Below are 25,654 nucleotides of genomic sequence, written 5' to 3'. Positions count from 1 at the left end.
CACATTCACATTTTTGTGTCAAAAACAAACAAAAAACACAGGAGCAAACCAGGCTGATGTTCTCACATTACTTCAAAGTTAAGGGTATAACCCAAGTGTGAACATACGTTAATAAGTATGTGTAGTGATTAATTATTGGCTTATGCAGTAGAGTTGTGCTCATTTCTACACCATTGCATTTTATTATTTTGAAGTCTTTCTAGAGGTTTGTTGTATAACACATGCATTAAAGTTAAATTGTACCTGATCTGTTATTTTGCTTGTATTCCTATACACAGGTTCTTGAAAATCTTGGTTTCTGATAAAAAGTTACACTTTTTTGTACTGCCTTGACCAAGTAAAATTGTAATGCAAGATATAACAAATGGTTCTCTTTAAAATTAGATGCTTCAAGCTAATGTCTTTGAACTACCCTGCTATGAGGAAGAGAAAGGAAAATGCTTGTGAGGGATTATATCTTCTATTTTTTCTGAAACCTGGTTTTGTGCTAACATGCTTGCTAGACTTTCCCAGAAGAAAATGGTATAAGTATAATATGATTACTCTGGATATGGAGGTTTAATGGCATGAATACTTCATAAATGAAATACGGACTTTAGAGGATAATTTTACTCTGTTATTCTTGAGGCTTTAGCAATCTTTAGAGCAGCAAAATGGGAGCTGTCTCTTTGAAGGGAAATGGAAATTTCCAGACACATTAAGAGAGAATGAAGGGTGAAGTCCCTGGGATTTTTCTCTTATTATAACAGTGATCATTACCCACCCCAAGCTATCCCTAAATATTTTTCTGCCTTCATCGCAGGATTTCTTCTTTGCCGTGTTGAAAAGAGAACTTTGTATTGTCTTTTCATCATAATGAAAAGTTTTAATGTAGTGTTTTTGAAAGATCATCCCAGAAGCTTTGAGTGATAAAGCTTAGTTACTTTAAAGGATATTTTCTAGCCCTTCTCTTAAAATTTGCATCATGTCAGCATTTTAGACTAAATATTTTTTTAAAGAAAGATTAAAGATCATGTGCAAAATACATCAAGATTGAAAGTAACTCAGTTTATAACTCTTTATCCCAGGTTGGTCCTATGTTAATCGTCCCTTCTTTTCTCCATCTCTGCCTTTCTTACCACCCTCCCTCTCTCCCTCTTTTTTGTCCTGTTTTGCTGTCAGTGGAGGTCTCTCTCTTTGTAGTTTCTTCTAGTGCCTGGGTTTTAGTGTTGCTGTTTTATGAAGTTGATTAAAACTTTAATGTTCCAGGCCATCCATCGTCTTCAAGTAGGTATCATTTTGCTTGTGCGGTTAAACTAGAATAGTCTACTATGGCTGCTAATAACAACAGTTAGCATTTGATGTGCACTGTCCGTATGACATTGGGGTCATACGTGCTGTGGCATTATGGGTGTTAATGTGAATTGCCTCCATTCGCACCTCCACGGTTTGAGGAGGGACGTAGTATAAGATTAGAGGCAAGTTGATTGCTCAGACTCCCTTTGTGTGTGGGAATTTGTCTTTGAGCCCAGAAATGGTCTCTGGGGTCTGCACTGTGGAGCCCTGTCTCTCCATGACCGTACTCTGCTGTGGGCAAGGGCTCTGGTACTGGTTCTGAAGTTTTTCCCTTCCCTCCCCTTCCCTCCCCTTCCCTCCCCTTCCCTCCCCTCCCCTTCCCTCCCCTTCCCTCCTCCTCCCCTCCCCTCCCCTCCCCTTCCCTCCCTTCCCTCCCCTCCCCTTCCCTCCCCTTCCCTCCCCTCCCCTCCCCTCCCCTCCCCTCCCTCCCCTCCCCTCCCCTCCCCTTCCCCTCCCCTCCCCTCCCCTCCCCTCCCCTTCCCCTCCCCTCCCCTCCCCTCCCCTCCCCTTCCCCTCCCCTCCCCTCCCCCTCCCCTCCCCTTCCCCTCCCCTCCCCTTCCCCTCCCCTCCCCTTCCCCTCCCCTCCCCTTCCCCTCCCCTCCCCTTCCCCTCCCCTCCCCTTCCCCTCCCCTCCCCTTCCCCTTCCCCTCCCCTCCCCTTCCCCTCCCCTTCCCCTCCCCTTCCCCTCCCCTTCCCCTCCCCTCCCCTTCCCCTCCCCTTCCCCTCCCCTCCCCTTCCCCTCCCCTTCCCCTCCCCTCCCCTGTTTGTTTATTTTTGAAGGAGAGAGAGACAGAGCGTGAGCAGGGGAGGGGCAGAGAAAGAGGGGCACAGAGAATCTGAAGCAGGCTCCAGGCTCTGAGCTGTCAGCACAGAGCACGATGTGGGGCTCAAACTCACAGCCATGAGATCATGACCTGGGTGGGCTGAAGTCAGATGCTTAACTGACAGAGCCACCCAAGTGCCCCATTTTATATTTTTTAATCTTTTCCCTCCCCTCACACATCTTTATATGAAACTATTTAGAACAATGTTATATTTGTGTTGCTAATTTCATTGAGATGGTTATCTTTGTATAGCTGTACAGAGCAATTCCTTTGGTTTTGTTGAAAGGATAGAATATTTTGTCTTAAATGCCAGTGTAATGGTAAATGTCATCTTCTTGACCCAGAAGGTCATGCCATGATTTCATTAGTTGGCGTAGCTATATTGCCTTGGAGGTATTGCTAACCTGTGTGTGGTTCAAATTTGATATGAAATTGAAATTGAAAGTATGTCAACCACAGTAATGATAATAAGTAAAACAGTTTTTATAAACACTATTGATCACCCAACTTAAACTAATTAAATGCACAGGAAATGTTTTTAATAATATACCCAATATATTTTTAAAGTAAGAAATTTAATCTCTACTACAGATTATTAAAATTGAAGGGAAAGGATGTTTACAATAAAATTTTGAAATCCTAGCAAACTTGGATTTTGTTTTACATTGAATTATTTTGAACTTTTGGCTTTTGGGATAATGTGGCTTTTGTGCTCAATTTTATTTACATAGGTACATCTCTTATGAATCGACTTTTTAAATTAGTATAATCTTTTGTATTTAAGATTAGTTTAAAATCTTGGGCTGTCTTAGAAGTCTGTCGTTGGTCTTCTTTTCAGTATTTCTGTAAAAATAATTAAATATATATGAGGATGTCTTTGCAACATTTCTATAATAGTTAAAATTGGAAAGAATGCTACGGTCTGTCAGAAGAGTGAATATGGTACAACTATGCAAGAGGAATGTGTTAGAGTCTTAAAATATTGTGTAAAATCCATGTACTCATAGGTGAAGATGTTCAATATGTAGTGTTACATAAAAGCACAAGTTATAGAGCACTTTGAATATCCCACTTATTGAAAGATAATAAACGTGTTTAGGCACACACATACACGGATATAGAAACGTATGTAGGCCTGGATTTGTAAGATACCAATTCCTACCATCATGGAGTTTTTAATGAACACCCCTTCATAGGTTTGTTCATTCTTAGAGTTTCTACTATCCACCTCTGTGTTAAGAATTCTCAAATCTGTGTCTTTATTTGCAGCCTTTTTGCTAAAGTCCAGACATGAATTTTCAGCAACTTATTTGGAATCAGACTCTTGGGGTTTTCAGATAAGTCCCTTCATCTCTTACATATACTTTGATAATGGAAAAGGATGACACCAGCCATCCACATTTCTGTGAAAATGTAGTTACCTTCACTTCTTCCCTTTTTCTTGGGCTTATGTCTATCAGTAATAACACTGATACATTTGGGCCCTGGGAAATGACGTAGAAATGCTGAACTTTTTAAATATCAAAAGCTGCCCTTCCAAAAGTGTCTTCTGCTTAGAGCTTTCCATGAAACTGTCTTAATTGCTCTTAGTAATCAGAAATGCTGTATTTAAAAGAATTTGTTCAGGGGGCACCTGGGTGGCTCAGTCGGTTAAGCATCTGACTTCGGCCCAGGTCATGATCTCATAGTTCGTGAGTTCGAGCCCCGCGTCGGGCTCTGTGCTGATAGCTCAGAGCCTGGAGCCTGTTTCAGATTCTGTGTCTCCCTCTCTCTCTCTGCCCCTCCCCTGCTCATGCTCTGTCTCTCTCTGTCTCAAAAATAAATAAACGTTAAAAAAATTTTTTTTTTTAAAAACTTGTTCAGTGCTTAATACTATTAAAATGCCTTCAGTGTTCTATTTAATCTTTATATAGTAGGCTCTTAGTGATTCTTTTTAAACTCCTCAGTTTTAAATTCTTCCTGAAAAAGAGGTATATTCATCATAGTGAGGTCCTGCATATACTTTGTATATTGTACAAGCCCTATTAATGTACCTGTTTTACATATACATCTGTTTCAGAAGAGTTTGACTGTATTGCTGTGGTCATTGTGAGCAGGACACTGACTGACAGAAAGATACCCACAGAGGTGCGGATATAGCTTTTTTTATGTAAGTAAAGCAAACTAAAGCTCACCCTCATGTCCCTGCATGAGTAGGGACACAGCTCTGTGCCCTGAGTCAACCAGGCAAGTTTGGCCTCCTGACCCCAGGACGGCAAACAGCTGCGGTTGGTTTCGTCTGACAGCCCTGAGGATACACAGCGTTTAGGCCTTTCTGACCGACTCCCTGTATCCCATTCCCAAGCATCACTATTCCCTCTTGGTGGCTCTTAGACTTGTGAAGAGTGTTCATCTATGTTGTCACCAAATAAGAATATTAAAAATAACTCCAAGTGATCCTGTTTATTGTTAGGTGAATCCAGTCCTGTAGGAGTTGTGGGGGCAAATGTCCTATATGACAACAGAAAGTGACCTCAAACCCATATGAAATTGATTGCAGAAAACTTGGGAAGATTTTCGGTTTCATAAGTGAATGTTTAAATATCTGATGTTTGGATATTTAAGTTATGAACCTAAACTTGATTGAGACAAGTAATCTTGGATAAACATGGCATTTTAATCTTAAAATGCCTAAGTTATGAAAATTAAAATCTATAGTTGGATTGTTAGTATTTTTCATGCTGCAGTTATTTTAAGGATTATGCATAATTAAAAAAAATTTAATGTTTTTATTTATTTCTGAGACGGCATGAGTGGGGGAGGGGCAGAGAGAGAGGCAGACACAGAATCTGAAGCAGGCTCCAGGCTCTGAGCTGTCAGCACAGAGCCTGACTCAGGGCTCGAACTCATGGAGTGTGAGATCATAACCTGAGCTGAAGTTGGATGCTTAACCGACTGAGCCACCCAGGCATCCCAGGATTATGCATAATTTTTAAAAGACTTTCACTTCAGGGCGCCTGGGTGGTTCAGTCAGTTAAGAATCCGACTGTTGATTTCGGCCTAGGTCATGATCTCACAGATCATGGCTTCAAACCCTGCATTAGTCTCTGCAGTGACAGAGCGGAGCCTGCTCGGGATTCTCTATCTCTTCTCTCTACCTGTACCTTGTGCATGCACATGTGCTGTCTCTCAAAATAAATAAAAAATAAACTTTAAAAAAAAAAAAGACTTCTTCCCCTTTAGTTAGATACTGATTTCATGTTTTCTGCTAGAAAATTAGTGATGTTTTTGTAATTATAGGTCATTGTTAATCGATTATTTTAGTAACTCAGTTTTTGTAATAGGATTAATGGTAATTTGGTCATGAAAACATTTAAGGTTTCACTGGATTGGAAGTGAGGCAAAACTATTACTTATAAAAAGAGTTCATAACGTTCTTGTATACCAGCAATTGTCAGATGACATAAAGGACACAGTTTCCTTAGAATTCCAAAATATAAAATACTATGAAAGTGGGGTCCCTGGGTGGCTCAGTCGGTTAGGTATCCGATGCTTGGTTTCAGCTCATGTCATGATCTCACGGTTCGTTGGCTCGAGCCCCACATCAGGCTCTGTGCCAGCAGTTGCAGAGCTTGCCTGGGATTCTCTCTCACTCCCTCTCTGTGTGCTCCTCCCCCACTCCCTCTCACAAAATAAATAAACGTAAAAGAAAAATTAAAAAACTATGCAATAATTTTAACACAGAATGTGTAGGACTTACCTACATGGAAGAAGGAAAAAGTTTAAGACTTTACAAAAAAATTTAGAATAGATCTTAATAAATGGAGAGAACTCCCTTTTTATTGAATAGAAATGTAAGTTGGAAATATCTAGTTCCTTCTTGTACTAACTGGTATTCTAATATCTCATAAAGCCACAACAGTTCAAACAGTATAGCCCAGCTCAGGAGGTCTATCTTGAGGACAAAGTTCAAAATCAAACCCCAGTTTATATAATGATACCACAAGTATATTTGATTTCTAAACTAAGTGAGATTGGATAGATGAGAAATTAAGGGAAAATACCATTTAATATCACTGTTAAATTTTAGACAACTTGAAGGTTTAAATAGTGGAAACGTGGAAGAAATAAAGGTTAATATTTATATAATCCTTGGTTAAGTAAAGACTCTGTAGGATGTCAAAATCCAGTACTATAAATCACATTGCTAGAACTTGACTGTCTAATATTTTAAAAGTATACATTTAAAAAAAAAAAAACCCTGGAAAGAGTTAAATAGAAAATAACCAGCTGTGGCAAATTTGCCAAATATATCAGAAACAATAAATGCCTTTCTTTATGTTAGTTTTTTAAAATCAAAAGAAAGCCTCCTAGATAGAAAGCCTAATGTAATAGATAAATGGACAATGATAATAAAAAAGACAGTCATAAAAGAAATTTAGATGACTATAAAGAGAAAGTGCCTGATCTCAGAAGAAATTTTTAAAAGTGCTGTTTAGAAAGCTTGTTCAATTCTGTGTGATTGGATTTATTATTTATATTTATGAGGTTATAGGTCTTTTTCCCCTACCATTCCGAGCTCATCTAGGGACAGGATCTGTTTTCTTAATTTTTTTTTTTTAAATGCCTACCGTTTCCCAATGCCAGCTCCACAGCTGGATGGATAAAAGGATGGAGGCATAGATAGATGAAATAATTTTTCAAATTACATACACCCTATTCATCAGTGCTGGTCATAGATAAGGAACGTGGATTGAGTCTTCTTTTTAGTTTTATCTTTTATCATCATGTATGCATTATATGTTCACAAGAAGAATTTTGAATTAAGGGATTTGAATGATTTTTGATAACTGTTGTAGTGTTGATGACTTTCAACGTACTTTGAAACAAATATACTAATACTTTTTGAGAATCCTTTTAGGTCCCATTTTAAGCCTAGTTCTCCCGATGCTGTAAGACGCATGAGAAGTATCCCGCTGTTAAGAACACAGGGCGAGGTGTTCTATGTTATGTATATATTACAGTATACAATCAAATTATTTGTTATTTATAATCTATTAGAGTATCAGTTCCAAGAGAGTGGAGACTTTGGTTGACACTAGAGTATTGTCTGGCACATATGAAGTACTCAGTATGGTTTTTGAGAGAATAAGAGGTCCAGATTGTTTTCGTTTCCACATTACCATATCACCTTCATATCACCCCATATCACCTTCATAGCCATCATTTTAAGTAGCAGCAAAATATTCCATTGTGTGCCACTAACTTACATAATTTTCCTTAAATATTAGATATTTGAGATGCTTACTTTTGCTGTTATACATGGTGCTATAGTGAATATGTTTCTGCTGCTAGTCTTTTCAGTACTCATTATTTTTTTAGGGAAGATTCCTAGAAATAGTTTTACTAGAGGAATAGACATGTACATATATTTTGGCTCATCATGTGAATTTCCAGGATACTTAATTTAGTAGCAAATACATAATTAATACCAGTTCCTTCAGTTGGTATGTTAGCTGCCCTGTGTTTGCTTAGCCAGGAAGTCCTGCTGTCCCCGTACAGGTGCTTTGTAGATATTTTATTCTTTTGAAGATTTACACTGGAAGTCTGAATCCTCATAAATAATACATGCATAGAAGTGGAAAAAGGCAATGTATTTTGAGTCAAAGCAAATTGACAGCAAGGGAAACGTATTATTTTATCACAGAATACAGAGAAAATAGTAGGAAGATAATAACTGGTATTAATTCCTGGAAGTATTTAAACATGCCAGTTAAGTAAAAAACAAGGAAACATCTTGGTGAATGTTGAAAATATTCACCTATTATCTTCCTTCCCCTGCCCTTTTGGGGGGTTGGGTATAGGAAGGAGGACTTTGGTTTTTAATTCATTTATTGTAGAATTCATAAGCATTTTCTAACTGTATATATCTTTTAACGTTAGTTCTTAGAGATTCTCAGGTCACCTGGGTGGTTCAGTCGGTTGAGCATTTGACTTTGGCTCAGGTCACGATCTTGCTGTTGGTGAGTTTGAATCCCATGTCAGCCTCTCTGCTGGCAGCTGGGAGCCTGGAGCCTGCTTCTGGGTTGGCTCCCTCTGCCCATACCCCGCTCGTGCTATGTCTCTCTCTCAAAAATAAACATTAAAAAAATTATCAAAGGGGTGCTAGTTTGTTTGTATTCTGGAATTTGGGATTTATGAGGGCTATTAAGTGCTACTGTATACTTAGGCACCCCTTTATAATTGCACATTTTTGTTGACTATCATAAAAGCTTAGTCCTCTGGCTGTTGAAGTTAGGATCTGCCAGTCCCCTTGTGCCTTTGCTTATCTCTGCCTGAAAGCATGTTATTTAATGCTCTCTCATTTCACAGGGGCTGACCATTAATGTTCCATGCCCTTGACTCGGGTGGTCCCAGACCTTGTTAGGTAGATAACATTCTTGCAGATTGCTTTACCAGGGCTTGTGATATTCCTGTTTCCTGCCCTCATTGGCATAGGTTTTGAGAATGGAGATCCTGCATTGTTCCAAGTTCTAGATTACTAGTGGCTTCCTATAAAATTTAGCTCTTTGTTTTCTAATAAATTACTGTCTATACTTGTCATGTGTTGATTAGGTTCCTCATGTGACTTCTCTAAGCATGTGTTGTACTTATTACCATTCCTGGCATAGCGTTCACTAATTTTACACAAGTATAATGGTACAAAAGTATTCATGGCCTTCAAATTATAAAAGATAAACACTTCATATTAAAAGGCCAGGGTTACTATTAAATCTTTTACATCACCGAATAGGATACCAAAAGTTGACAAAAAGATAAAGGGAAATTGTCAGAATCCCTAGGTTGATGGGAGAGGATAATACTTCTACCTTGCTATATAAAGGACACCAAAAAATCAGTAATGATAAAACAGATTTGCACAGTTAACAAGCATGATCTAATGTCCACATATACAACATTGTACCCACAGTGGAAAATACTTTGCATTTCCAAGTACTCATGGAAGAGTTAAACACACACACCCCTACCTACATATTTTGGAATATATAAAAGCTAGTTTCAATTATTTCAGAAGATTAGTATCCTGTAAGTTATATTATCCCTTGCTAACCTAATGCAATAAGCATAGGGCTTATCTAGGAAAAGGAAAACTGCATTTACAAATTCTAGAACACACCTGAAAAGAGCCAAATAATAACAAAAATAATGTCAGTTTGGGGGATGCTGTACTTAAGGTGGTTAAGGGAAATGTATAGCCTGAAATGCTTACAATGCTAAGCTTGAATGCTTAGAACAAAATAAAGGCTTGAAATTAATGAGCCATGCATTCAAGTTAATTCTACAGTTCTACATTTTTAACACCGATAAATTAAGATAAAATAAAAAAGAGGAATTTAATGAAATAGAAAACAAGCGTGCAGTGGAGGAGATCATCAAAGTCCAGCAATAGTAATTTGAAGAGAATAAGACAAACTTATGTCAAAGTTAAAAGTGGGGAAAAAAAGAAGATGAGGAATGAGGAAAGATACTTAACTACAGATGCCATAGATGCAAAAGATAAGAGGAATTTTAAGTTTATTTTGAGAAGGGGGGTTAGAGCATGCATGGTGGAGGGTCAGTGAGAGAGAGAGAGAGAGAGAGGGGGAGAGAGAGAGAGAGAATCCCAAGTAGATTCCCTGCCCAGCACAGACCCTGACTTGGGGCTTGATCCCACAACTGTGAGATCATGATCTGAGCCGAAATCAAGTTGGCTGCTTAAGCAACTGAGCCACCTAGGTGCCCTCATGCAAATACTTTCATGTGGATGAAATAACTTTTTCTAGTAATATATCAAAAGTGGCTTAAATAGAAAACTGGAATAGTTTTATAACTATAACCTGTGAAGAAAGAGAATCAGCATCAAATGCTTCGTTACCACGAAGAAACACTGCACCCAAACATCTTAATGGATAAATTCCAAGAACAGATAATTCTCATTTATTGCAAACTCTTCCAGATAATAAAAATGTGGCAGTGTTCAACTGCTTCAGTAAAACTAGTGTAAGAAAAACAGGAAAATACAAGAATGTAAATCTACAGGCTGGTTTCATTGATGAAAATTATACAGCATAAACTACAGCATCCTAAATCTGTGTGTTTTTTTAAAGATAGGAAATTAGGTTTATCTCTGAAAAGCAAAAAAAAAAAAAAAAAAAAAAAAAATCCATGTAAACCACTGTAATTACCATCTCAGGAGGTACAGGAAAAAGTTTAATAGAACATTCATTTCTGGATTACAGATAGGTAAGATCTGTGATTTGGATTTATGATCGATATATAGTGTGTGTGTGTATATATATAGATGATATACATATACACACATATAACTGGGATATATATGATATATATCTATATTACCATCCATAAAACATACCTGCATCTAGGGTAGAAAAGTCAGAAGTGGATTCTATATAAGATCTCTAGGAGGTGGGCACCCGGATGGCTCAGTCAGTTAAGCCTCTGACTTTGGCTCAGGTCATGATTTCACAGTTCATGAATTTGAGCCCCACATTGCGCTCTCTGCTGTCAGCATAGAACCTGCTTCAGATCCTCTGTCCTCCTCTCTCTCTGCCCCTCCCTTGCTCATTCGCAAAATAAATAAACTTCAAAAAAATCCAGAGGAGGATATATATAAAATCTAGGACATAGGTAATATACCATGATGTATATCCCATATCTGATATATGTGTATGAAAGGCCTATATTACGATTTATTTGTGGGTATATAATCAACTAGGAAAAGAAGATTGTTCTCTTTACCCATTAAAGACCAATTACAGGACACCTGGAGCAATGATCACCTCTAGAGGTAAAATGCTAAAGATACTCCCTTTAAAAAGAAAGCCGAGGCAATTACTAATACAGAACCCAGAACCCTAGCTAATCTTATGGTGTGGGCTTGGGATGAGAGGAAGATGTGATCAGGGCAGGGCACAAAGAGGACTTTCCTGATGTACTGGTATATTCTCCATTGTAACCTGGGGTAGTGGGAATGCTGATTTCTTATTCTTTAAACTGCATCTCATCTTTAGATACTTAATGTCTAATTTACACAATAAACTGTTTTTATTAGATGAGAGAGGTCTACTGAATAAAGACTGAAGATATAGGGGTGGGATACTTTTCCTTTCTGGTAGGTTCTTTGGTCTAATAATTGACATAAGAAAAACAAAAACTGGGGTGCCTGGGTGACTCGGCCAATTAAGTGTCTGACTCGTCGTTTTGGCTCAGGTCTTGATTTCACGGTCATGGGATCAAGCCCCAAGTCAGACTCTGTGCTGGGCATGGAGTCTACTTGGGATATTCATTGTCTGTCTCTCTCTCTCTGTCTTTCCTTCCCTCCCTCTCTCCTCTCTCTCTCCTTCCCTCCCTCTCTCCTTCTCTCTCTCTTTCTCTCTTTCTTTCTCTCTCTCTCTCTTCCTTTGCCCCTCCCCCACTGTCGAATAAAGTAACATTAAAAAAATAAAAAAACAAATTTAATTTGTACATATATGAAATAGGAAACTCAAAGTGACCAAAGCAGGCAGCTTTTAGATCTCTTAGACAAACAATAAATTTGTGAAGAACTGAAGTCAAAAGAAGTTTGGGCTTTGGGGATAGTAAGTTAGTAAAGAAGTAATGAGGTTTGTTCATGTAATTTCCTTGGTCCTAAATTTCCTGTCTCTGGTAATAAGGATGTCTTCTGCCTTCCAGTTTGGGGGGTAGGGGAGGGTACCTTTCACGTAGGAGATTTATTTCCTGCTTTCAGGGGGACAAAGGAAGAGTCCTAGTTTCCTTGTTGCACCTCCTGTTTCTTCAGTAACTTTAATTCAAGGTAATATGCCAACATGGCATATATTGGAGTGGCCTGTCCTGAACCCCATCAATGGAGACTTGTTGAAGATCTCTGTTTATGAAGGATCTGAGGTACAAGGCAATTTTGTGGAGTTCATGGACTCATGAGTGAGCACAGTTCTTTACATATGCATTGTGGTTTGTCTTACTTTAGCAGTGGAAATGGCAACGCATTTCTCTTTGTGTATCATCCTTGCAAAGGGGCCATGCTGTTCTTCTCTGTATCATTCCAGTTTTGGTATATGTGCTGCCCAAGAGAGCGTGCATTTTCCTTCATGTAAAGTGGCAGAGAGATGGGAGTCAGAGATGAAATTCACAGTCTCCCAGTGATGGTTAATGTGGTCATCAGTACTTTTCGCTTTGGAGAATTGCAGTAGATGGGGGGTTACATACCATCATAGAAAACAGTGTAAGCACTTGCAAAGGCTTTTGACATTAGAGGGAAGAAAATAACAAAGGAATTTTTATGAAGAGAATTCGTTTAAAAGATGAGCAGATTCTATGTAAAACTGTTAGGCTGTGTCTACATGGTTTACTACAGATCTTTGATTTCACTTGTAAGGAAATGTCTCAAAGGGTTTAGTTTTCCAAATTGAACCACATGACACGAAGTAAAGACTAGTATGTCGTGGGAATTTACTCTAGAGTTGTCATCTGGATAGCCGTGACTATTCAAGTCTTAAGATCCTACGCACTACATTGAGAATTTTTCTCTATTCCCTTATTTTGGTTCTGAATCTGTTTTTACTTTTAGTTTTATTTATTTAGCTCTACTTTATCTCAGACCATCTTAATTCTATGAAATGGCAAAAAAGATTCTTTGCTAACCCCTTTCTAGAAGTCTAAAATAAAAATTAAGCTGCTTTTCCATTCTAACTGAATGTCTCTTTTCCCTCTGGCATACGACTTTAATTTCAGGAGGACAAATTATAGCTACATACTAGTTTCTTCGGCCACTGAAATGGCCTCTGCTTTACTGTACACATATTACAGTGTTATCACTGTTGTGGTAGGGAAGGAAGACATCAGTTATTCAGTTTTTATTAGACCTCCTCCATTTTTTTTATTTCCCAAGCTTTCTGAATATGGTTTATAAAATAAAGTTTAGATAATGCCTTGAAAATGGTAAATTCATTTTTTTAAAATAAGAGGAGAAAATTAATATTTTTAACATGGTGATTTATTTGTAGCAGGAATCCTTATTGTGTTAAATCTCACTTTAGTGTGTTTTTCTCAATGGCATTTTCTTGATGCTGTGCTGCATTTCATGCCTGTGATCCTAGAGTTATGAGAAACAGTGATAAGATTTTTTAATATCAGGTGTATGCCAGTTGAGTTTGTAAGCACACTAGGATGAACTGGTGTGTGGTAAAGCTGAGATGCTATTAATTAAAAGATAAGCCAAGAAAAATGTTATTTTGTTATGATGATTTGAAAAGCCAGATGTCGACAGACTTACTGCATTCCTAGGAGAGTGTATTGGGAAATTAACTGTAAAATACTCCTATTTTTATAGTGCTTATTTATTTCCTTTTGACAGGAGCTTTTAAAAATCATAAAGTAATAGATGTGAGATAATTACCTCCACTTTTTAAAGTATAAAATATGTAGTAAAGACTTCCCAAGAAGTTATGGGATAAAGTTTTTAGCATGCAAAAAATAGTTTTCTGTGAAACCACCTCTTATATAAAGAAACTTTTAGCACTATCCTCCAGGCATCTGTAAAAATTGGGTTGTAATTTGTATTTGAATTAATAAAATAATGGAGTTTAGTAGCTCCGTATATAATGCTTTACCTTAACCTAAATTCTTATTGCACACTCTGTTATATACTCTAATGTGCTAACTTTTGGAACAGCTTTGGAATTATTATAAGCTGATAAGCTATAAAACTTACTGTTATTTTTCCTCCTTGACTCTGCCATCTGTCAGAAACAAAAGCAAAGCTAAAAATCTCATTGAGCACAAAAGATTCTGCATTGCTTAATGGGCCTTCTAAGGAGATACATCTGTCAGGAAAAAAAAAATTAATGCTGCATTTTAAAGAAAATCTTTGTTCCTTAATTGCAGATGGGGAACTCAAGGTGATTTCACCACCACCCATCCTCGGCCTGTGGTCAAAGTAAAACTCTTCACGGAAAGCACTGGGGTCCTGGCCCTTGAAGATAAAGAACTGGGAAGGGTGAGTTGTGGTCAGTCCTGTGTGCTTGAGGTCACACAATTGTTACTCCTTGTGCTTTACAGTTAAGGTGGACCAATATGTAGTGTGTGAACTTACTGTTGAAAACCTAAATAAAATAATTTACTTGTAATTTTCCATTGTCCCAGATTAATAGCTCTAATCTATTAAAGGCAACTGTCAATAACAGAAAATACTGTGATAGGCTTTGGGTATATAAAGGTTGTATATAAGATCATAGTCAGGGACCCATTTTGCTTACACATGCATTGGTCATTGGGTGTTTATGGCACAGGGCAACTTGTTCTTTTGAGTGAAAGGCAATTGTCATTTAAACATTTCTGTCTATGGGTTGAAAGAAGCATCTTGATATTTAAAGTCCATCTGTTCAGGTCCATTATGATTAGACTAATTATAGAATATCTAAAGGTATTTCTGTCTCAATCTCTCGTGTTTTCCCTGTGAGTAGGTCTTTTTCATGTATCTTTTAACTCTGGATTTTTTTTTTCCTGTACTCACTTCATACCTAGAATATATTTATCCGCAATTCCAGGGTCTTTCCACTATACTCAGCTCTTGCTGGCAGTGCATTAAGATGAGGGTGGATTTGTGATCTTAACACCTCTCTGTGTGAAAGATTATCTGCATTCCCATTTATAAAGTACATGTGCTACAATGAGTAGGCTATAAAGTTACCTTCTCTAATGTGGATCTCTCTTACCCAGACCTGAAGACTGAACTCATAGGTATTTTTCCGAGATTAAAGCCTTCAGAAATCTTACCTGAAAATTTCTGGTAATGATGGACAGACAGCTTATGTGATGGTGGATATTGAAGGATACTGGGATCATTGGGTATATTGAAAATTTTTTTCCCCAAAGTTGGGCTTTTGATTCATTTCAAATCTGTATCCTCTTGTGTCTCCTTTACCTGATTAGAGTTTCCCATTTCTAGGGATTTTGTGAATCTGTACCCACACTCCAGAAATTGAGAATCTATATTCATATTCCAGGTTTCCTCTTCTGTCTCCTTGTTAGGTGTATTTGTTAAGACCTAAGAGCTAGGCCGTACCATTCATTCATTCATGTGCTTACATATTTGTGCGCTTAACTCATTCAGCAAAGGTACATGTACAGGTAGCATAATCTTATAGAAGACCTTTGGAGACTCTGTATGATCCGATGGATTTATAAATCAGGTTTTTCATTTAAACTATTATTAATTTTACCCTATTTCCTTATGACTATTTTCCATATTCAAATAGCAGCCATTTTATTTATTAATTTATTCATTCATTTTAATACTTAATAAAAAAGTATTATTGGAGTTATTTTTTTTCAATATATGAAATTTATTGTCAAATTGGTTTCCATACAACACCCAGTGCTCATCCCAGCAGGTGCCCTCCTAAGCAGGTTTTAAATTGGGTATGTAAGTGATATGCTTCCCAGTTATTAGTATATCTGAGAAAGGCCTCATGCTCCTTTGCCCTCTTCATACAAGACAGGTTTTCTTTCCATACAAGGGTTTCTCAACCTCAGCACTATTGATATTTTGAGCAGGAAAGTGCTTTGTTGTTAGAATCTTTTCTGTACACTTTATATTTAGCAGCATCCCTGGCCTCTGGTCAGATGCCAGTAGTGCACCCAGCCTTAAGTCAAGATGGTCAAAAATGTGTCCAGACGTTGCACCCTGGGAGGTGTGCAAAATCACCCTTAAGGATCCATTAAGGATCCATTGAACTACCCTAATGATCTGAGTAGGTTTCATGATTATAAATATCATTTATGTGGCAATAACTTCCAAGTTAAAATTTTTCTTTCTCGGAGCTTCAGATTTGTACATCCAATCCACATACTTAGTATTTCTAAGTTGCATTTAACAGTTATCTCGAACTAAATATATCTGAAATAGAACTTATGATTAGCAACCCCATAAAGTTTTCCATAGAGGTAGTTTTTAAGTCCGTGACATGACATATACTTTGTTTCTCCTTCCATCACCTTAATGCTCCATCTATTTGCAAGTTCTGTCAGCTTTCCCTAAATTTATTCTGAATACGTCCACATCTTAATTTCTCCTCTACCCTAATTCAGGACACCATCCTTCCTTGCTGCTAATAGTCTCCTTACTACTTTCCCATTTATCATGTTGTCCCCTCTGATCTAGCTTTCACACCTCAGCCACTATGATCTATTTAAAATTCTAAACAAATCACATCATTCTGCCCTAAAAATCTTTGAGTATCTTCTCATTTATTTGGAACAAAAATCAGACTCCTCGGGGAGCCTGGGTGTCTCAGTCAGTTAAGTGTCTGACTTTGACTCAGGTCATGATCTCACAGCTCATGGGTTCGAGCCCCACATAGGGCTCTGTGCTGACAGTGCAGAGCCTGGAGCTTGCTCCAGATTCTGTGTCTCCCTCTCTCTCTGCCCCTCCCCTGCTCTCGCTCTCTCTCAAAAATAAACATAAAAAATTTTTATTAAAAATCAGAGTCCTCCTCATGGTGTAGCATGTCCAAGAATGGTTCTCAAGATGGGACCCCGAATCAGCGATGTCAGCACCTGGAAGAGTTAGAAATGCAGATTCTCAGGCCTTGCACTAGATCTGCTGGACCAAAAACTCTGAAGGTGGTGTGCCGCAGTGTTTTAACCGGGCCTCCTGGTAATTTCAAGACACCCCAACGTTGAAGAACCCTGATCTACATGAACTGACCTTTAAGTCTCCTGTTAGAGCCATCTTGCTTACTGTCCTCTTTCCTTCAGACTTGGCTTTCTTCCTTTCCTCAAACATATCCGATTCATTTCTGCTTTAAACTTGGGGTCTTCAGATATATTGTAGTCTGAGTCCATGCAGATACGCATGCACGATTAGAAGAAACTGGTAGTGATCAGGGCACCTGGGTGGCTCAGTCGGTTGAGTGTCCGACTCGATTTCGGCTCAGGTCACGATCGCAGGGTTGATGGATCAAGCCCCATGTTGGGATTGTGTGCTGAGTGTGGAGCCTGCGTAAGATTCTTCCTCGCCCTTGCCCCATCTCCCCATCACGCTCTCTCTTACTCTCTAAAATAATAATAATAAAAAAAACTGGTGATCATCTCTGGCTGGTAGAGCTACTAGTAATGTTTGCTGGTATAGCTATCTACTTTTATATTGGGAAGCAGAAACAGTTGGGTTTTTTCTTTATTTTATTTTTTTTTAATTTGAAGGAAAAAGCCTTACATGATCTGAAATTTACAGTGTAAATTTTTACAAATCGATACCTGGAGATCCTAGTTTTAAAGTGAAGTTTTCTAATTAAAATTGTGTGTAGCAAAATTGTGTTGAATTTAAAGATGAGCAGCACAGTCCCTAAAATAGATAGATACCACAAGGAGACCCCACCACTGTACAGTTGGTAAAATGGCTAACGTACAAGAAAGCTGACAATAACAAGTGCTGACAAGGATATAAAACAACAAACTTGATCTCTGCTGGGTAGAAATGCAAAATTGTACAGCTACTTTGGGAATACAATTTGCCAGTGTTTTTGTTTCTGTTTTTAAGTGAAATCTAGACATGCCATATTACCCAGAGGTTGCCCTCTTAGGTATTTACCTAAGGTTTATCACTTAGTATCTGTACGTGAATGTTGATAACAGCTTTATTCCTAGTCACTAAAAACTGGAAGCATTAACATGTCTTTCAATGGAGGAACTGATACATAAACTGTGGTACATCCATAAAATGAAATGCTATTCAGTGATAAAAAGAAATAAACTATTAATTCATGCAACAACATAGATGAAACTTGAATGCAAGAGAACGAAATCAGACTCTTTGCCCCATTTAATCCTCTTTGAGGATGGTAGTCTCATCCCATGTTGAGACAGAAAGTGAGAATCTGATTAAGACCTCTCAGCAAGTGCAAGAGTCAGTATTTGAACTTGGGTTTTCTGATCCCAAAGCCTATATTCTAAATCATTAAACAGTACACCTGATAAGATGAGGAAATTTGGCAGTATTTTACAAATCTTGGTATGAATATGGGCCCATTTAATTTCATGGCTTAAGGCAGGAACCAAATGTTATTTAAGCTAATGGCATTTTATGCATTTCATAATATTTTATGCCATAATTTGCATCTTCCTACAGTAATCTCTGGAGGCACTTTCTTTTTACGTTTCTTTGTTTTGATAGGGAGGAAGGGAGAGAGAATCCCAAGCTTGCTGCATGCTGTCAGCATGGAACCCTCTGTGGGGCTCGATGTCACAATCATGAGATTGTGACCTGAGTCAAAATCAAGAGTCAGAAGCTTAACTGAGCCACCCAGATGTTCCTCTCTGGCTGCACTCTTCTATGTCATAGTGCCACTCAACTGTCTGTGCACATAAAGAACCCCTAGGAAGTGCATGAAAAAGACTCAGGCTATAGGCCCACACTCATCTTTTGGTTGGTTGGGGGTGAGTCCAAGAAGGAGCATTTTAAGCACTTCTCAGGAACTAACAGTGTGCACGTAGGGTTGAGAAGCACTGGTACAAATAGTGTCACTAAGCAGCCGGGGTTGAGAACTGGTAACTCCCAGGGATAAGAGAAAATCTTCTCTAGCATATAGTTTTGTAAAATGATAGTTCAAATTTAAGTAGGCATCGGCCAGTTGAAGGTTATGTTCTTTGGAAAGTACTTGGCATGCAGATTTCGTTTGGAGATGGCAGGTGCAAATACCTATTTATAGAAATGGAGGTGGCATATGGAGATTTTTCATCTGAATTGGTGGCCAACCCTCTACCAGGTGCCTTAGGGAATACCTGGAGACAGAACAGGGAATTTTTCATATTATGGGCTTGTTCTAGCAAGGAAACAGTTGACCAATCAAGCACCCAAAAGTATATGGTTCATCAATGATACTGCAATAGTACTTTATGGTAGCTGTGCTTTTGATGAGCGTAGTATAATGTATAAACTTGTCGAATCACTGTGTTTGTACACCTAAAACTAATGTCACATTATGTGTCAGCTCTGCCTAAATTAAAAACAAAATTAAGATGATTTTGTCCCCAAAACTTTAAAGGCAAGGCTTACTTAACATAGTCGTATAAAAATCCAAATTGCTTCCAGGACATCTATTTGTGGACAACGGAGTTTCCATTGAGCCTTCCAGAATTAATTTTTGTACTCCTTGGTAACTTTTTAACTTGCTGAATGGTGTTCTTTAGTACAAAATGAATATTTGAAGTTTCCACCCAAGTAACTTTTTAGTTTTAGGAATGTTTCTATCAAAGTATTCTAACCGTTGTTAGAAAAAGAGCCTAGTTAGTGTCTGTTCAAGCGCTGAGTTCATGGTCTTGATAGCACATCATCGGTATCCACAGAAGGATGCTCGTTTTTCCCCCATGAGGATAGAGACTCCCACAAAGCAGAGAAGCTATTTTCCTTTCCAGGGGAGCCAGAACGTCTTCTGATTTGATTAAATATTTTAAGATAGCAAAAGACTAACAGTCAGATTATCTCTTAGATATACATTTTTAGAGTAGTTATATTTTTGAAATTAAGGTTTCATTTTATGTATTTCTCTCACTTTTTCTATTTGACTATCTGCTTGTATTTAACATTTCTCAACATGGAGATGTTCATACCCAATAATTCAAAGTGACAGTCACGTTTGTTTTACAAATACAAATACTATATATAAGGAAATAGCAGCTGGTGGTTAATTTCATATACATTTTAAATATTAAGATAAATTAGAATTGCTGAAATGATTACTCCATTACATTGAACTATTATCTTTCAAGCAGCTTGTAATGTCTTAATGTAGCAAGTAAAAATTAGCTTATATATTTGCCTTTTTCGTTGTTTCTTCTGTTTGCTTTATGAAGCATCAAAGGAGATCTGTCTCAAGAGTGATCAGAATATACACAATTTTTATTTGTTTTTGAAACTTGACAAAAGAAATAAGCAATTGAGTGGTATGTTAACTCGTCTGTCGTCTTGGGAGGTAAAGAAATAGTTGTCTTAGGAGCTCTAATTAACTGATCAGTCTAATATTCTTTTTCTTGACTCTCTTGTTTTTCTGGCGTATATCCTCTTCACTTTTTCTCATTTGTGTGGCTTTGATTGAATTGAATTCTGTAAGTTTTTCGTTAATGCTAAAACTTTCAGCAGCCACATTAATTATTAATGCCAAACTTAGCATATTTAATTGGATATATAACTGGTTAGAACTCATAGACTTAACAGTTTTTTTTTAATGTTTATTCATTTTTGAGAGAGAGAAAGAAAGAGTGTGAGCGGGGAAGGGGCAGAAAGCAAGAGGGAGACAGAATCCTTAGCAGCTCCAGGCTCTGAGCTGTCAGCACAGAGCCTGACAGGGGCTCAAACCCACAGACCATGAGATCGTGACCTGAGCTGAAGTCAGCCACTTAACCAACTGAGCCACCCAGGTGCCCTTAGAGCTAATAGACTTTAAACATTTGTCTAATTGCCTGCTTTATACCCAGTCATCATAGAACTTTGATTTCAACATACACAGTAATAAGTTAGGAGTAGACTACAGATGTTTTAAATAACTATCCTAATTTTTCAAAAATAAATATACAGTTAAATTCATAAAAAAACGTTTTAGGCCTTTCCTTCACTCAAACCGTCAAAATTTATATTTGGATTAAAAAAAAGTTTCCAGCATTATGTGAATTTGATTCATCTACATATGAATCAAGCATTAGAGAAGCTGCTAGCAAAATCATAATACGTATTTTTCTTCACTTTGAAAGCGAAATTTAATATCCAGTTTTATTGAAATTGCCAGCACTGGATGCCTGCTGCTGTGGCCGGCAAATTAATATCATATACTGCAAAATGGAACGGAGACTCATTTGCATTTCATATGCCTAATTGAACTCACCCTATACTGTGGACTTTAATTTTTGTAGTTTTAGCAAGCACTGTAGCTTCTCTGAAACTAAAATTCGCAGAAAAGGTCTCATCCTCCTTTAGTCATTTCATATAGCCATCCCTCCCAGGACTCTGCTGTCCTGTCTCAGGATCCGTGCCAGTGACAAGCTGGACCACGGACAGGTGGAAGGCCATGGATGATTCATAGATGGTGCAAATTTTTTCTAACTGTTTTTTCTAACTGCAGTTAATTATGTCTGCTCATTAATCACATGTCGTGAAGAGTTAGAGAAGACTTACCATTCAGAGTCTGACTTTGAAGGAAAAGCACCTTTGATAACATGCATCAGTTGTTAGTGACTCTGCCTCAGACCTTCTCTAGGGAGTTGGCTGAAATCTTCTCTGTAGAGGTAAAGGAAAGCATATTCTTACCTACTCACATTCAAGTGGGTGAACAGGTTTAAATAGGCATCCTCCATGGTGGGTCCATGTGGGTGATTATGTTAGCAGAAGTTGGTGTTTCAGTTTTCCCATAGTAATAAAGGTCTGCCTCTCCCCCAGACAGAATATTAGAAACCATATACACTGTACTTGTCTCTTATTTCTAAGAAGTATGGTGTTATTTCCTCATGGTTTTAATTTTCTTTTCTCTACCAACTAATACTGATCATGTTGAACATTTTTTTTCATGCTTGTCTTCCACACATCTTCTTGGTATATACATTCATCTTCTTGACCCATACATCTTCTTTGATGAATCTGTTCAAATAGCTTCCCCAATTTTTAATTGGGCTGTTTATTGTTCTTGAGTTTGGAAAGACTATAATAAGTTGTTTATACCTCCTTTATCAGATATATTGGTAAATATTCTCCCAGTCTTTAGTTTGTATTCTGCTCATGGTGTGTTTAAAAGAGCAGGAGTTTTTAATTTTGATGAATGAAATTCAGTTTGTGAATTTGTTTTTATGGCTTATGCTTTTGGTACTATATCTGAGAAATCTTTGCCTAGCCCAAGGTCAGAATTCTCCTCTGAAAGTTTTTTAGTTTTAGATTTTTATGCTTAGATCTTTGATCCATTCCAAGTTAATTTTTATATCTACAGCGATGTATAGGTCAAAGTTCACTTTTTTGTTATATGAATATCTGGTTCTAGTACCATTTGTTTATTAGAGAGTGCGTGTGCAAGGGGGGAGAGGGGCAGAGAGAGAGAGCATCTCACGCAGGCTCCACGCTCAGTGTGGAGTTCGATACGAGGCTTGATTCCATGACTGGGATCATGACCTAAGCTGAAATCAGGAGTCAAACGCTCAACTGACCGAGCCACCCAGGTGCCCCTTTAGCACCATTTATTGAAAAGACTTTCTTCACTGGTTTTCCTTAGCACTTTTGTTGAAAATCAATTGTATATGTATCTGTGGGTCTATTTGTGGACTCTCTAGTCTGTTCCATTGGTCTGTTTTCCTGTCTTAATGCCACTAGTGTACTGCTCTGATTACTTTAGCTTTCTCATAAGTGTGTCATAGCAAGTACTGATAGTTCTTCAACTTTGTTCTTTTTGTTTTTGATTTCCCCAGTTTTGTCTGTTGTAATATAGTTCTTTGCCCTATGAATTTTAAAATCAAGTTGTAGCTTTCTATAAGAAGACACTCAGTGTTATTTTGACTATGATTTCATTGAATCTGTAGGTCAATTTTGGAATTGATCAATAGTATTGGGTCTTTCGACCCACAGATACGGTGATATATCTCTTTCTTTAGGTCTTGCATCATTCCTCATAGCAAGGTCTTAGAGTTTTCAGTGTACAGGTCTTGCATTTCTTTTGTCTGATCTGTCACTTGACTATTTCATATTTTTGATGCTATTCTAAATGGCATTGTTTAATTTTTTAAACTAGGTATTACTAGTATATTGAAATACAGATGACTTTTCTATACTGATCTTCTATCCTGCAGTGTTACTCAACTCACTGGTTGCAGTAACATTTCGTAGATTGTTTCTCCATAGACAATATTGTCTAAAAATACAGTTTTTCCTTTCCAATCTAGATAGTTTTTATTTTTGTTGCCTTATTGTACTTACTAGAACCTACAATACAGTGTTAAATACAAGTGGTGAAAACGGACTTCCTTGTCTTCTCAGTTTTAGGGGGTAAGCATCTAGTCTTTAAACATTAAGTATAATATTAGCTGTACTTTTTTTTTTTTGGTAGATCCCCTTCATCAGATTGATAAAGTTCCTTCTAATATTTATTTGGGCTCTGATCTTTATTATTTCTTTTATTTACCTTGGGTTTAATTTATACTTTTTCTATTTATTAAAAGCTGAAGGCATTGATATGAGAAAAATCTTTTTTCTAAAATAGACATTTAGTGCTGTAAATACATATTCCCTAATTATTGTGTTCATAGCATCCCACAAATTCTTACTTTTTTTCATTTTCGTTCTTTTGAAAATACTAGGTTTTATTTTGATTTCTTCCTTTGACCACAGGTTATTAAGCATGTGCTATTTAGTTTCCATATAAGAGTTTTTCAGAGTTTTGTTGTTGATTTCTAATTGAAGTCTATTAATTAGAGAATATACTTCTAGAACTTTGATCCTTTTAAAATTTACTAAGGCTTAGTGTATCACGCACAACCTGGTGGATTTCCATGTGCATTTGTAAAGACTGTGTATTCTTCTATTGTCTAATAGGGTGTTTCATAGAAGTCAGATAGGTCAGGTTACTCAGATCTTTCATATACTTACTGATTTTCTGTTTACTTTTTTTTAAAACAATTTCTGACAGATACTAATCTCTATTATTCTGGATCTGTCATTTTCTGTTTCTTCTATCTTGAAGATCTGTTCAAAAATATTAAGGATCTGTATATATTTTTAAATTAACTGACTGCTTTGGCATTATGAAATGACCTTCCTTAGCCCTCATAATATACTTCGCTTTAAAATTTCCTTTATCTTAGGGGTGCCTGGGTGGCTAAGTCAGTTAAGTATCTGATTCTTGATCTCAGCTCAGGGTTATGAGTTCAAGCCCTACATTGGTCTCCATACTAGGCATGAAGCCTACTACTACTATTACTACTACTAATAATAAATAAAATCTACTTTATCTTAGCCATCCCAAGTTTTTTAAAACCAGTGTTAGCATATCACGTCTTTTTCCATCCTTTAATCTACTTCTTTACATTTAAAATATGTTTATTTAAGGCTCAGTGGAGCATGTGACTCTTGATCTTGGGATTGTGAGCTCGAGCCCCACATCAGGTGTAGAGATTACTTAAAAAAATAAAATATATTTAAGCAATGTATAACTGGGTCTTTTTTTTTTAGTCAATCTGGTAGTCTTTTAATCAGAGTATTTAAACTATATTTTATTACAATTTTTGATATGGTTAAGTTTAAATCTGTCATTTAGGTATTCTTTGTGTCTCATGTCCTTTATTCCCTTTTTTTCTCTTTAGACTAACCAATTTTTTTTAATATTTATTCATTTTTGAGAGAGCATGAGTGGGGCAGAGGGGGGGACAGAGGATCCGAAGGCAGGCTCTGAGCTGACAGCAGCAAGCCCGATGTAGGGCTCGAACTCCTGAACCGTGAGATCATGACCTGAACCAAAGTCGGATGCTCAACTGACTGAGCCACCCATGCGCCCCAACTAATTGTATATTCAGTGGTTCCATTTTTTATCAATAACTGTTATTCTAGGTGTTGCTTTAAATCATCACAGCCTAACTTCAAGTGATATTATGGCACTTAGTATAGTGTAAGAACCTTACAATAGTGTATCTCCATTTCCTGTTGAAGGTGAGGCCAAGGACATACTGTCATTTCACCGACATCTAACAGTATCTAACCTATAATACATGTGCAGCTAATGTTGGGAAGATGAATGAACAAATGAATCTCTTGAACTTGGCCTGGTTCTGTTTTATTTCTCATATGCAAAATTATAGCAGACAGTAGAATGACTCCCTTTGAATGCCTGAGCTTCAAGTTATAAACAACAATTGCAGAATAATGTAAGGTTTGGATCCAATAAGAAGAGTGAGGTTCTAGTAGAGTCAGGCTCTCTCCTTATAATACATGGAATAAGCAAGTCGGAAGAGCCTCAGATCCATTGCTGACCTCTTCTTGTAGTTGCTGCATTAAGAAAAGAAGTTCCTATGCATCTTGCTGCTATCCATAACCACTTAGGAATATTCATCATCATGGTCTTTAGCGCTGATGCCAAAAAGCTAAGTACTTTTGTTCCCTACTAGTTGTTATCTGCAGTGTTTGAATCAAAAATAAATTCTTTAGGTAAAAGGTGCATGATTGAAATTGGTTCTTGAGCACCAGAAACTGAAAATTTAAAACCTGCTTCCAGAAGACCTGGATTCTGGTATTGGCTTTGTCATTGTAGCCATGGGGACAAGTGGACAGATCACTCAACTTCTCATTCTCTGCCCTAATCTTTATCTTCCACATACCTCCATCTTACCATATACTGAATGTGAATCAAATATATTTTAAGGATGCAGCTGAAGTTATCCAGGTTTAGACAGTCTGTAATTTCCTCCTTCCCATCCTACTATCGTATATTCTGGATTAA

At 37.4% G+C, this 25,654-nt stretch overlaps 1 protein-coding gene and 1 non-coding gene across 8 annotated transcripts in view; one reads left to right on the top strand and one right to left on the bottom strand.

Moving 5' to 3' along the window:
• CADPS2 (calcium dependent secretion activator 2) overlaps positions 1 to 25,654 on the top strand; it is a 667,593-nt gene that overhangs the window by 388,757 nt on the left and 253,182 nt on the right. For all 7 annotated transcript variants that reach the window (XM_081795061.1, XM_081795066.1, XM_081795062.1 and 4 more), the window contains one exon: positions 14,082 to 14,193. In XM_081795061.1, coding sequence (XP_081651187.1) covers positions 14,082 to 14,193 — 112 coding nt within the window. The remainder of the gene's footprint in view (positions 1 to 14,081; positions 14,194 to 25,654) is intronic.
• Positions 12,171 to 12,272, bottom strand: LOC132679946 (U6 spliceosomal RNA). Its single transcript, XR_009610430.1, has one exon. It is a non-coding gene; the product is annotated as a U6 spliceosomal RNA (small nuclear RNA).

This window comes from Panthera onca, chromosome A2 (assembly GCF_046562875.1).
Source record: "Panthera onca isolate mPanOnc1 chromosome A2, mPanOnc1 haplotype 2, whole genome shotgun sequence".
NCBI lineage: Eukaryota > Metazoa > Chordata > Mammalia > Carnivora > Felidae > Panthera > Panthera onca.
This window is presented reverse-complemented; position numbering and strand designations above follow the sequence as displayed.